The 14,214-nt window shown below is 41.7% G+C and overlaps 1 protein-coding gene across 1 annotated transcript in view; it reads left to right on the top strand.

Moving 5' to 3' along the window:
* Positions 1-711: 711 nt before the first annotated feature.
* LOC126149760 (uncharacterized) overlaps positions 712-14,214 on the top strand; it is a 53,596-nt gene continuing 40,093 nt past the window's right edge. The window contains exons 1-3 of the mRNA XM_049915832.1: positions 712-818; positions 6,757-6,882; positions 11,104-11,242. Of these exons, the coding sequence (XP_049771789.1) occupies positions 749-818; positions 6,757-6,882; positions 11,104-11,242 (335 nt within the window). The 5' untranslated portion in view covers positions 712-748. The remainder of the gene's footprint in view (positions 819-6,756; positions 6,883-11,103; positions 11,243-14,214) is intronic.

Here is a 14,214-nt window from a genome sequence, read left to right as displayed (position 1 = left end):
TGAAGATCTTAAGCAATATCTATTGGGAGTATGGAATAACATCAACTGTACAAACTATGCAAAGCTACAAAAATTACCCTGAAGAATATGGCTGTATAGCCGCATCCCCAGCTTTCATTTCGAATAAGCAGTGCATGATCTACATCATTGAAACACTGCATAGAAGAGGAAACTTATCTCAAAAATGTTATTTTTACAGTCGGCCGGTTAATAGTTGTGTGTTATGGTAAGTTAATATTGCTGTATTTACTGATTAATAAATAATATATTAGATGTATTTGTATGTTGCTATGTATGCCGTTCTAAACATTCATCGTATAAGACAGATTATTATGAGCCAATGATCATTAGATGTCGACGATAAAACGAAATCGACATCGATGGTTTGCGGATATCACCGGTATCTACTACTGCCTCGATGAGATAATGATAGAAATACGAATTATATTACTTTGTGGCCACTGCATACGAAACACACTGTGTCAGATTACGATCAGTCTTTCGTAAACATGCGGACTGCGCTCAACAGCCGTAATTACAAGATTTGCGAGTGTCGGCGCACAATTAGAGGAGGAGGCGAGACCATGAAACAGGTGACCTCGACTCGTCCCCCTCCCCCTCTCTCTCGCCCCCCCCCTTTAACCCCCTCAACACTCGCACGGTGACGCCTCTCGCCCGGCCTTCCTGGCTGTATATATACAGCGCGGTCAGCACCTGGCGTCCACTCCAGTAGCGACTCGACACCAACATGAACGGCGCCCGCTGTGTGTCTGCCGTCTCCCTGCTGCTGCTGGTGGTGATCTTCACAGCCACTGCCGGTGAGTACTGTGCCATGTATAGGAAGAGTCTACGGAACATGGGTACCACGACCTTCTGACAGCACGTGCCGGAGGGGTAGAAGAGAGAGGATGAAAAGCAGTGCGGATATATCTGGGAACAAGAGGGGAGTAGCAAGGGGGAGGTACAGCGTCTGAGGTTTCCTCCACATGATTCATTAAAGTGGTGGTTTCGGACAGGCAGACAGGTCTTTCAGTGCATTATAATAGCACAGCTCGCAGCACCTGAAGAATAAACTGGGTCGTTCGTTCAAACATCGCGAAAAAAATGGATTCAACAATTCGGGTGAAAACTCGGAAGTTCAATAGTAACACAGAGATGACGCAGGGCTAGAAAATGTCTGCTAGATAGATGTATGCTTGAGAAAGGGAGGAGAGAAGGTTTGGTTGTTGAAGTCAGGTGGTCACGAGGTTCAGAGAAATATTACGGTACTGAAGTAAGGAAAGGATATGGCTGTAGTTGGTTGGATGAGGGAAGAAATGTCCTCCCCATACTGCGTATGTGGCAGGGATATACCAATTGTGTAGACGGCGTAGAGGAGAAAAAAATAATTTCAAAAATGTCAAAAATAATGCTGAAATGTGTGTGAAATCTTATGGGACTTAACTGCTAAGGTCATCAGTTCCTAAGCTTACACACTACTTAACCTAAATTATCCTAAGGACAAACACACACACCCATGCCCGAGGGAGGACTCGAACCTCCGCCGGAACCAGTCGCACAGTCCATGACTGCAGCGCCTCGGACCGCTTGGCTAATCCCGCGCGGCCCAAAAATGTCATATTATCGCATTGAGCTGCTGGTAAAAATCTTTATTTACACAACCAGTTTCGGTCGACAAACCATCCTCAGCTTCGTAAAGGTATTGGCAAGGAAACAACTTTTAGACTTTATCGTTCCTGTTTGGTAGACTGTTTTCCATATTTTTATTCGCTGCATTCAGTTTAGCTTTGGATGTTTCCAGCACCTATTTCACCACATGTTTCGACAAGATTCATGTACACCTAGTGTAAGGAACACATTAGTTAGCAGAGAAAAACTAGCGGTGAGAGGTATACATGATCTACACCCGCTCTACACGTCGCTTCTGGCGATAAATGAGAAGCTCATATAATAGTCACATGGACGTCATGTAATTGAACGGGAAAGTGGCAGATAGTCTCGCAGATCTTCCTAACGCAGGGGGAATTACGCCTGAGAAAAAGGAATAAGATAAACCTTGAAATGTGAGATGCTGTAGCGGGAGATTACTATCCACGTATTTGGTAATTATGGCGAGATTTATGCTAGAAACCAACTAATAAAAAACTCAATAACTATTATCATTAAAGAGTATTTGCGCCAGCAAGTAAGCTCAAAATGTAGTGGAATCAATATGGAATCAATATCGCAACACTCTCTCTCTCTGAAGTGCCCGTGTATTTCTCAGTGACAAACAGCTGAAACAAACAAGACACGGCAAAATGAGTGCTGCACTTTAAAAGTAATTCCCTAAAGCAGCGACCATATCCAGTAGTCTTAGAGGCACACGCCTCATCAATATCGTGACCTTCAGAGACGAATTCAGCGGACAGGAATGAGGGAAGGAAACAACTGCATTTCTGTTGAAGGAACAATGCAGCGTTCATCTGATATCACGTTCGATCCAACCGGGATTCGATCTTCACCCTTTTCGAATATAGACCGAATCTTTAGAACAGTGGGACATCTGTCTAAATAGCGAAGCTACTCTTTTAACGCGAGACGGGAGTGTGTTACAAATAAGCACTTTGTTTCCACAATTGCCTACAGAAGTTAAGCAGCTGCTTCAATCACATCTTCAGAGTTCTGTAGGACGTAGCACATTATTATTTTCTGTTAGGAAAGAATTTTTTTGACATTTTAAGAAGACGATATACCAGTAACTGATTTCCTCCTGTTGCTTGTATTACTTGTGCCCACATTCCCTCACGATCGCCTAACTCAAGAGTATTGTTGGTAAAAAACAATGATATCGGAAACTATAAATAAGACTGAAGTGTACATGTGCTTTTCAGCCTCAATAGCTGGACTGGTGAATGTACACGCTTTCCATAATTGATGTAGTGTACCCACACTTTTCTTTCATCTGCATTATTTAGCTCACAAGCCTCGGTGATCTGGGAGGAAAGGCGAGTTTAAATACAGTACCTTCGGAGTATGCACGCCTTCCGCATCTCACGAATTGAGACAAGATGACCCTGGCACGTTCGTCGGCGATCGCGAGGTCAGGCTATGAATTACGTTGATGGTGATATGACGTCATCGGTATTTCTGTAAAGTACGCAGCATACCACTCCGTGACTGAAACATTAACTTGAGCTCAGCACAAGCACTTCCACTCTGATGGGGATCTTCTCGCGCCGAGTAGTGTTGACACAATGCAGTGCTGAAGGAGTTGTAATCCAATCGAGATTTCGCACAGTACCACAGATACAGCCACGAAAAAGACAGGTGGCGTTTCGTACTAGTTGCTTCTGTTATGATTGGTGTTATTGACGTAAATCTATCACACACACCCACGTGAGTAACAAATATTTCCATGTTACAGCGTTGGTAGCTTGCTTCAGCAACTTTTCCGGTTGCTGAGAATTTGCTGATCGAAGCTACGGGTTCTATACTGCCAACCAGGCATCTGCATCTACATCTACATGACTCCTTTGCAGTTTAACTTTAGTGCCAGGCAAAGGGTTCGTCGAACCACTTTTACGCTATTTCTATAGCTCTGTACTCTCGAACAGCGGGCGATAAAAAGGAATACTTAAATTTTTTCGAGTGAGCTCTGTCTCTTATTTTATTATGACGATCAATACACCGTATGTAGGTGGGAACCAACAAAATACTTTCCCACCTGTGGGAGAAAGCTGGAGACTGAAATTTCGCGAAAACTTCTAACTGCACCGAAGAACGCCTTTGTTTTAATGATTGCCACCCCAATTCGCATATTAATCAGTGACACCCCCCCCCCTCTCTCTCTCCCTGTCTGTCTGTCTGTCTGTCTCTCTCTCTCTCTCTCTCTCTCTCTCTCTCTCCCCCCACCCTTCCGACATCCTCCTTCAATATATCTGGTTAAGATCCCACACCACACAGCAGTGCTCTGGCAGCAATGGACTAGTGTACTGTAGTCAGTTCTTTTGCGGATCTGTTCCATCTTCTAAGCGTGCTGCCATTAAAACGCAGTCTTTGGTCCGTCTTCCCAACGACATTATCTGTGTAGCGTTTTCAGTTTAAGTTGTTCGTAATTTTTCTTCCCAGGTATTAACAGCTGTTAGATTTTTGTGATTTCTCGTGAAACAGAAATTTAACGGATTACTTTTAGTACTCATGTGGATGACCTCATACTTTCCATAAATTAAAGTCAATTGCCACTTTTCGTACCATGGAGATATTCTGTTTGAATCATGTTGCAATTGGTTTTGATGCTATTATGACGCTACGAGACGGTAAATCGCAAAGTTATATGCAAACAATCGAAGATATGTGCTCCTGTTTTCTCCTAAATGTAGCTTACTAAGAGAAGAGGGCTTATAACACATCCTCGTGGAACGCAAGATATCCCTTGTTCCTCTCTCCGTCAATTAATAGTATGACCTTTCTGACGGGACATAGCGAATCAAGTCGCACAACTGAGACGATATTTCACACTCACGAAATCTGATGAGCAAACTCTTGCAGCAGCGGTGTTAATAGCCTTTCGGAAATTGAGAAATTTGGTATCAGAATGGAATCTGCCAGATTAAAACTGTGTGTTGGACCGAGACTCGAACTCGGCACCTTTAATTTTCGCGGGGAAGTCCTCTACCAACTGAGCTACTCAAGCAGGACGTACTAACCCCCTCTTCTCACCTTTACTTTGGACTGTACCTCATCTCCCACATTCCTAACCACAGGAGTTCTCCTGCGAAACTTGCAGGGGAGGTTTAATCTGCAAGGAAGGTTCACATCAGCACCAGAGTGAAAATTTCATTCTGGATACATGGCCCAGTCTGTGGCTGAGCATTGTCTCCGCAATGTCCTTTCTTCCAGGTTTGCTACTTCCGCAAGTTTCTCCGGAGAACTTCTGTGAAGCCTGCAGGGCAGGAGAACAGGTACTGGCTGAAGCAGGGCTATGAGCACCAGTACACAGTCGTGGTTGGGTGGTCTACATCTGCATCCACATTTATACTCCGCAAGCCACCCAACGATGTGTGGCGGAGGGCACTTTACGTGCCACTGTCATTACCCCACTTTCCTGTTCCAGTCACGTGTAGTCCGAGGGAAGAACGACTGCCGGAAAGCCTCCGAGCGCGCTCGAATCTCTCTAATTTTACATTCGTGGTCTACTCGGGACGCATAAGTAGGGGGAAGCAATATCTTCGATACCTCATCCAGAAACGCACCCTCTCGAAACATTGTTACAAGCTTTCTCTACCTCTGTGAATGTAGGTTTACCTTCCTTTAACCTATTTTATAAGAGAAGTCTAAGGGTCAGAATTGCCTCAAGTGTTACTAAATTTCTCCGGCATCCAAACTGATCTTCCCGGAGCCCACCTTATACCAGTTTTTCCATTCTTTTGTAAGGAATTTCTTTCCATAATACTGCCTTCAAGATCATCTTGTTTGTAAAGTTTCTCTATAAACTCATTCCACCTTTCAGCTTTCCGTTCTTTGCTTAGTACTAGTTTTCCATCTGAGCTGTTGATATTCATACAGAAGCTTTTCTTTTCTCCAAAGACCTCTTTCTACCTATTTGATCCTCTGCAGCCTTCACTATGTCATTCATACAGCTACCCATTCGTCTTGTACTGTATTCCTTTGTTCTATATTTTGACAATTTTGGAATCAAAATCTGTGATCATTCCGCTGCCCATTTCATTTAACCTGGACAGCAAGCTATACGACGATGCAGAGCGCTTCTCTTGCAGAGTCTGCCACTCGAGTTTGCTAAACATCTCCGTAACGCTATCACGGTTACCAAATAGCCGCCCTGTGACGAAACGCGCCACTCTTCTTTGGATCTTCTCTGTCAACCCGACCTGGTACGGATCCCACACTGATGAGCAATACTCAAGTACAGGTCGAACGAGTGTTTTGTAAGTCATCACCTTTGTTGATGGACTAAATTTTCTAAGGACTCTCCCAATGAATCTCAACCTGGCACCCGCCTTACCAACAATTAATTTTATATGATCATTCCACTTCAAATCGTTCCGTACGCATACTCCCAGATATTTTACAGAAGTAACTGCTACCAGTATTTGTTCTGCTATCATATAATCATACAATAAAGGATCCTTCTTTCTATGGATTAACAATACATTACATTTGTCTATGCTGCCACTCTCTGCACCAAGTGCCTATCCGCTGCAGATCTTCCTGCAATTTTCTAATGCGGTAAGTCATAGTAAGTTGACAGAGCACCTGCGCGCAAAAGGGAAAGGTCCTGAATTCGAGTCTCGGTCCGACACTTACTTTTGATCTGCCAGAAAATATAACATGGAACCTGTCTGAGATCTCTTCTGACAGCGTTCATTACTCCATGAGAATAAAGAGCTTGTGTTGCGCAAGAACGATATTTTCTGAATCCGTGCTGATCGTAGCAGCAAACCTCTTCAACAGTTCTTAAAATACTTGGGCAGCGAGTGTTTTGAATTCTCAACTGAAAAAACCTGGGAATAGACATTTCCAATTTCACAGTTTTACGAAACTTGAAACTTTGAAGCGTATTTAAAGGTAAGTGGTCGTACTGTAGAGAGCTTCGGAAGAGATTCAAGAGCAACACGCTGTCTACACATTCTAATCTACGTTATTGTTTTCTATATCATATACTACTACGGAGCCTTTATTTTGACTCCTCGTGAGCGTTTACTGGGGAAAGCAGCCATTCATGCGAATTAATGTACATTATCTTTACTGTTGCAGATTCCAGGGCTACGAGATGTAGAGTAGAGGAGTGTCCCAACTTCCGGACCATACGGTACTACGAGGAGCTGGGCTGCGTACGCAGTGATGGCTCCAGCGAATGCTGTGCTACACGCTTCGACTGCAGTGAGTATCGCACTTGAAAGTGAAGGCTTCGACTCTCAATTCAGGTACCCAAAGCATTGTCTGGGGTTGTGTGCGATATCCTTAACAAGAAGAACAAACTTTTTTCTAACCTTCATTAGGGTAGCTTCATTGCGCGAAGATACAACGCTGGTTCCGACGTAGTGGTACAGCACAAGTGCAATGTTCAGTTAATCGGCCACACACATAGCTAAAAACTGCCTTTCAGTTTTTCCTGATCTTGTTCGGATTCCAGTTTGTCAAGGTGTAAGCCACAACTTAATTTTGAAGTCAATCAAATAAGTTTCCTGATGAGCAGTTAGCTGATTATGAGGACGAGAAACTCTATCTTGAGTAAAAATACCCTAAGATGTCGTTGAAAACATGTTAACTTCGTCTAAAAAGGTTGTAACGATGAAGCATACCTTTGGAATGTGCAGCACTATAAATAATATCTGGCCGAGCTGTCGTACTTTGCGTAAATTATAAATATCAAATTACTTTCATTTCTATATAGTAATCATCAATTACCACAGGTGAAATGAATTTCTGTTATCTCCTGTAAAAATAATTAGTCACTGTAGTCTTCTTAAATGATAACGAGTGTAAATAATTTTCACTTCTTACGGACTTTATACATTGTTAGTAATTATACAAAGGTTCACAACAGATCCTGATAGTAAGGCGTCAATATGCACACTGATTCACGCTATCGTTAGATGTCAATCAAAGTAACACAACGACTTACATTCCCAAGAATTACCTACAAAATCTTCATTACGTGATTCAGTTGAGGGCAGAAGCAGGTAACAGTCGACGACAGGATCTTTGTCTATGTGTAGCAGTTTCTAACGCTACCGCTGTGTAGAGTAGAAATACTCTTCCATATAATTTTCGGAAGAGAGTTAAAACCACGAACCTGAAGCAATTTCATTAAAAGCTAAAGTCGTTGCCATTCGTACTAAGGCAATATTGTGTGAGCTCAAAAAGTGAAATTTCAACTATCTCGATAGATTTCTGGTGAAAAGTCACATAATTATTTTATTTAAGATTGTGGGACATTTTGTTCCAACAGATAACGCAGATCAGTTTACCCACATTTTGTTTATGTGAATTCTCAATTACGTTCCTCAATAGAAGTAAATAGTTACAGTCTTGGCTATCGTAAAACACATAGTTATATAATAGATACTGAGATATAACGTTATTAGTGACATTCTCAATTATGGTTCTGAAGTTGGGGCGAAATCTGTTTATGCCTATACGAATATGGGTAAAACGACAGAAAACGATTCTACGCTCACTTAAGCGGTGTCGCTAACACACGCTTGGACAGTGTACCGTGGAGAAAACCGGTTGAAACCCTTCCAATGGAAGAATCTTTCAGCCAGAGCTTTGGCCAGCAAGGGAGGTCGTGGTGTAAACTTCTTGATCGCTCTACTTTGTATCTGCGTCTTACGTGAAACTGCAAACCACTCCGCAGTCTCTCCTGGAGTGACTGTGTGTGACAGTATTAACGGTGATCCATCTGTCGCATAGGGTGCTTGAGGTTGGCAGACATCTTGCAGGTATTCTAGGGGCGCAGCCTGTGTGCCAGCAGCGTAACGTTTCTTTCTCTCTTCATTGTCGTTATTAAGTACACAATAAAACTCTACACGCACTCGTCACTGTCACCTACACAGCTACACACACTTAAGAGAGAAGATATGCCGGAGATGCCGGGATGTGGGAAGAAACAAAGGGGCCAGGTGCGAGTGGAACTCGTGCTCTAAGGGTTTTCTACAAAATATATACAGTACTGGCCATTAAAATTGCTACTCAAGAAGAAATACAGATGACAAACGGATATTCATCGGACAAATATATTATACTAGAACTGACATGTGATTACATTTTCACGCAATTTGAGTGCATAGATCCTGAGAAATCAGTACCCAGAACAACCACCTCTGGCCGTAATAATGGCCTTGATACGCCTGGGAAATAAGTCAAACAGAGCTTGAATGGCGTGTACAGCTACAGCTGCCCATGCAGCTTCAACACGATACCACAGTTCATCAAGAGTAGTGACTGGCGTATTGTGACTAGCCAGTTGCTCGGCCACTATTGACCAGACGTTTTCGATCGGCGAGAGATCCGGAGAATGTGCTGCTCAGGGTAGGAGTCGAACACTTCCTGTATCCAGAAAGACCCGTACAGGACCTGCAACATGCGGACGTGCATTGTCCTGCTGAAATGTAGGGTTTCGCAGGGATCGAATGAAGGGTAGAGTCACAGGTCGTAACATACGTGAAATATAACGTCCACTGTTCAAAGTGCCGTCAGTGCGAACAAGAGGTGACCGAGACGTTTAACCAATGGCACCCCATACCATCATGCCGGGTGATACGCCAGTATGGCGATGACGAATACACGCTTCCAATGTGCGTTCACCGCGATGTCGCCAAACACGGATGCGACCGTCATGATGCTGCCAACAGGACCTGGATTCATCTGAAAAAATTACGTTTTGCCATTCGTGCACCCAGGTTCGTCGTTGAGTACACTATCGCAGGCGCTCCTGTCTGTGATGCAGCGTCAAGAGTAACCGCAGCCATGGTCTCAGAGCTGATAGTCCATGCTGCTGCAAACGTCGTCAAACTGTTCGTGCAGATGGTTGTTGTCTTGCAAACGTTCGCATCTATTGACTCAGGGATCGAGACGTGGCTGCACGATCCGTTACAGACATGCGGATAAGATGCCTGTCATCTCGACTGCTAGTGATACGAGGCCGTTGGGATCCAGCACGGCATTCCGTATTACCCTCCTGAACCCACCGATTCCATATTCTGCTAACAGTCATTGCATCTTGACCAACGCGAGCAGCAGTGTCGCGATACAATAAAACGCATTCGCGATTGGCTACAATCCGACCTATATCGAAGTCGGAAACGTGATGGTATGCATTTCTCCTCCTTACACGAGGCATCACAACACCGTTTCACCAGGCAACGCCGTCAACTGCCGTTTGTGTACGAGAAATCGGTTGGAAACTTTGCTCATGTCAACGCGTTGTAGGTGTCGCCACCGGCGCCAACCTTGTGTGAATGCTCTGAAAAGCTAATCATTTGCGTACCACAGCAACTTCTTCCCATCGGTTATATTTCGCGTCTGTAGCTCATCATCTTCGTGGTGTAGCAATTTTAATGGCCAGTAGTGTATATATATATATATATATATATATATATATATATATATATATCGACGATGTTCGCATGTTATCGATATCGATACTTAACAGACTGGCAGACAGACAGTTGGATAACAAACGAGAAAAATATTTCTTTTCATCTAATATAATTACACGTTAACGATTTTTGGGTTTATTCCTTTACTTGTACTGTAAAGCCTTGCTCCTTGCCAGATCTGCCAGCATCAAAATATATGACACAAATGGCCATGTATTTTGACTGCATTGGCTAACAAGAATACATTTTTTACACCGCCAATTACCGTAGGATGAGCATGTGATATATAGTTCAGCTCGACACGTCTACCTGTTCCTGAGGAAAGGGGAAATTATCAGAACGACAGACAGACAGACAGACGGATAACCAATACAAAAATATTACTTTTTCGTGTAATCTAATTTTTGATCTTGATCCTTTACTTGTACCGTGATACCGTGATTTCTGAAAATTTCATGATACTAGATCAACGAGAAGTACCCATAGGTTTTTCTGAGTGAGTTTTCCAGTGTTAAAGTATGTGACATAAATGTTTGTTTCTTTGGATTCCATTGAGTTCGAAGCTTAACTTTTTCACACGTGAAAAATTTCAACTTGATACCTCTAGCCGTACCTGAGAAAAAGGGGTCTGAACAGTAGAACCCACAAACAGGCAGACGGAGAGAAAAATGATCCTATAACCGTTCCGTTTTTACCGATTGAGATATGGAACCCTGAAAATTCTGTTCAGTTAGATCGCTCAACTACGCCATGGTTCTTCCATTCAAAACAATACGCATCCCCGTATTTTTGGTGCACGTTAAGCTGTTAAGCGAACACGTTACACAGTTAGATCTTTGGGTCAATATTTGCACCAAGTAGTAAACAAATCATCCACAGTAGCATCAACCTCTCGAAGACAGAAGAAGCTGCAATTTGAAAAATGTAATTGTACTCGACAACTATTACCTAGTCCTACACCATACGTAAAAGTGACAGAAATTTGTTGTTTTGCCAGGTTCTCTTCTGTCGCCGGACAACACAAAGTGCTACTACAGAGGGAAAACCTACGAACCTGGCACAGAAATTGGGGATGAACGGAGAGAGAAGTGCATACCGAGTTGCACGTGCAGCATCGTGCCAGATGAAAGTAACGGGTAAGTGAGCCTGTTATTTGCCCTGAAAAACTGTAATCGGGCATTTCACGGTAATTTTAGCCTCCCAAAACAAGTTAACTAATAGATATGTAAAGGCATCATGTTATGCGAAAACGTTTCAATTTTGGTTTTTAAAACCTTAAATCGTATCAGTTCGATTCAAAATATCGAAGGCAGTAAACGACGCTGTTGCAAGTTACCTTCAAAACATGTAGCAACGCACCCCCAAATATTCAGTTACATGTCTCAGTGTTGACGCAGTCAACAATTATGATTTGAATCTGGTCGATTTCAATATTAAAAGATATTATAGGAACAAGTGGAAAAATATTAATTGATTGAATGTAATTGTTAGATGTCACACATCGTTAAAGCTGGAGATCTGCGGCCCATATTGCAACTTCTTTCAGTGTTTCTACATTTTCCCCCTTAGCTGCTAGTTCATATGGGAACCAGCCAGTGCAGGAGCCACACCTGCACACGCATTTACAATTTTCGGAAATTGAGCTTCACCGTTTACTGTCAGTCTATCTACAATAATACTACTGCCTTCGCTCGTCATCTCGACCTCCTTCTTTTATCTTCATGTGGCTACATGTCGCAATTACAGTCATAATTACATTTTGTACTCCGGATTCGTTCACATGTTCTTCATCTTTCCTACTACTTCCCAGTTTACCGCTCTACGTTTCGCGCTGTTCAACCCTAAGGTTTCCGATTGTTTTCACCTTGAAAATCCGTATCTCTCTCTCTCTCTCTCTCTCTCTCTCTCTCTCTCTGTGCGAAAGGTAAAAATCAAATCAGTGTGTATTGGCCATTATATATATAAATACTGGTTTGTATTTTACATTGCGCACCATTTTACCAAAAGGCTGCAGGCCTTGTTTACTCTCACGATTATTTCATTTGTTGTCCAGACAGTCACAAACACCTGATCCATTTGTTTTATTACTTCGTTGTTACTTCGTACTATTTTGTGTCTAATATGTTGGTTGCACATAATGTAGTCAGGCGTTCTTTCACACTTGGTCTGTTGAAGCTGATGGAAAGTGGAGGTAAACAGTAAAATGAGGTAGTCAAGCGAAGTTCGTATAGGTATGTTCCATTAACACGAATCCTATTTCCCTTTCCCAGCTTAATTAATTGAGAATTAATATGTGATAGCTGATAGTCATTTTCAGAATCAAAAGTATAGTTTAAGTTATCAACGGATATTAAACGGCAAAAATTTTGGATGGTCCAGAAGATATTTTATCTGCATTTTCGGTTTTACACCCTCATCGACCTGTTTCATTATTTCATTGTTACTTTGTACTATTTTTTCTGCGATATTATGGTTACAGACAACTGAGTCAATGCATTCTTACGCACTTGTTCACTTGTTCAGTCGAAACCAGAGTTAAACGGTAAAATTAGATATCTTCAAGTGAAGTTGGTATAATTACGTTTCATTAACACGAAGCTGAATTAATTTGGAAATTTTTCTGATACTAGGTCCCTTTTATAGCTCGTTGTCAGTCGTCAGTTACTTATTATCCTGATAAAGCCTAATGGAAAGTATATGACTGAGTATGTTCCTTAATAAACTTGCGTACCCTGAGTAAATGTATTATTTCTCAAGCGCCGTTATTAAGGGGGGAAGGACGTCAAACGGGCTGACTTGGAGCAGGAGAGGCACCACAGGACATTTTAATTTACACTGTCTATACTTTTACAAATTAATTCATAAAACTATACCAGCATGACCAGGAAGGATTCAAGATTCACAGTCATAGCAGTGGAAGTTCAAAAACATAATAAAATATTATATTTTTACATATGAAATTTCATCATTTTTTCACTTACTATTGGCTGCATTTGTTGCTATAGGTACACTTTTCTTCATAAGTAAGAGAGATTTTTCGATCAATTTTGCACAGGATACAAACCATATTTACAGGTGCATAAAACTCTAGAGCTTATTTGATTTATGAAAAAAATTAATGAGTTGTTACATTTTAAATTTCATGTTTATAAAAAACTCAAAATTTGTAGTTAATTATCTCAATTTTTACCACAGTTTTTAATAGATTTTGAAAATTCTGGAGTTTAATACATCTGTAAGTATGGTTTGTGTGCTATGCAAAATTCATCGAAGAATCTCTCTTACTTATGAAAAAAGTGTGCCTATAACAAAAAATGCGGCCAATAGTAAGTGAAAAAATGAATAAATTTCACATGTAAAAGAAATAATATTTTATTATGTTTTTGACCTTCCACTGCTATGACTGTGAATCTTGAATCCTTCCTGGTCATGCTGGTAAAGTTTTATGAATTTATTTGTAGAAGTATAGACAGTCAAAATTAAAACGTCCTGTGGTGCCTCTCCTGGTCCAAGTCAGCCCGCTTGATGTCCTTGCCCCCTTTAAATAATTCGTTGGATCTGGGGAAGTGCATGTGAATATACCATCCAAACGAACACTTCATTTTCATTGCCGTATTATTTCGTTCACCCTTTGCAACTAGTCAAACACCCTATACGTAATGGTTTGTCATCGGTTTAGTACAAATACTTTAGGGATGAACTGGAAAGTAGAATTTAAAAAACTGAGATGCAAAACCAACATATAATTCACACACATACACGTGACAGAGGTAGGTTCACTCATTGACCTCACTCATTTTCACTGTACTTGGTTCTGGAATTATGAGAAATGAGAAACAGTAGAAAGAGGTAGGAAACGAAGTAGTATGTCTGTGGCCGTTTATTAAAGAGCGTCTGGTGAGAACCAAGTGGTGATATTTAGATATTTAGATTTTAATCAAGTGCTGAAATCAGAATTCGTGCCAGTGCGCGGAAGTCAGAGACAACCGTAGTTTTAAGATGACCCGAGTACAGCAAGTCATCATAGTAGGGTTCAGAAAGCTGCACCGGATGTAAAAGTTTCCAATTAGAGCAATTGACGTAAGACACTTGAATTTTGATGGGAGAA

The sequence above is a fragment of the Schistocerca cancellata genome, chromosome 2 (assembly GCF_023864275.1).
Source record: "Schistocerca cancellata isolate TAMUIC-IGC-003103 chromosome 2, iqSchCanc2.1, whole genome shotgun sequence".
Lineage (NCBI taxonomy): Eukaryota > Metazoa > Arthropoda > Insecta > Orthoptera > Acrididae > Schistocerca > Schistocerca cancellata.
Note: the sequence above shows the minus strand (reverse complement) of the source record. Positions and strands in the feature narration are given on the sequence as shown.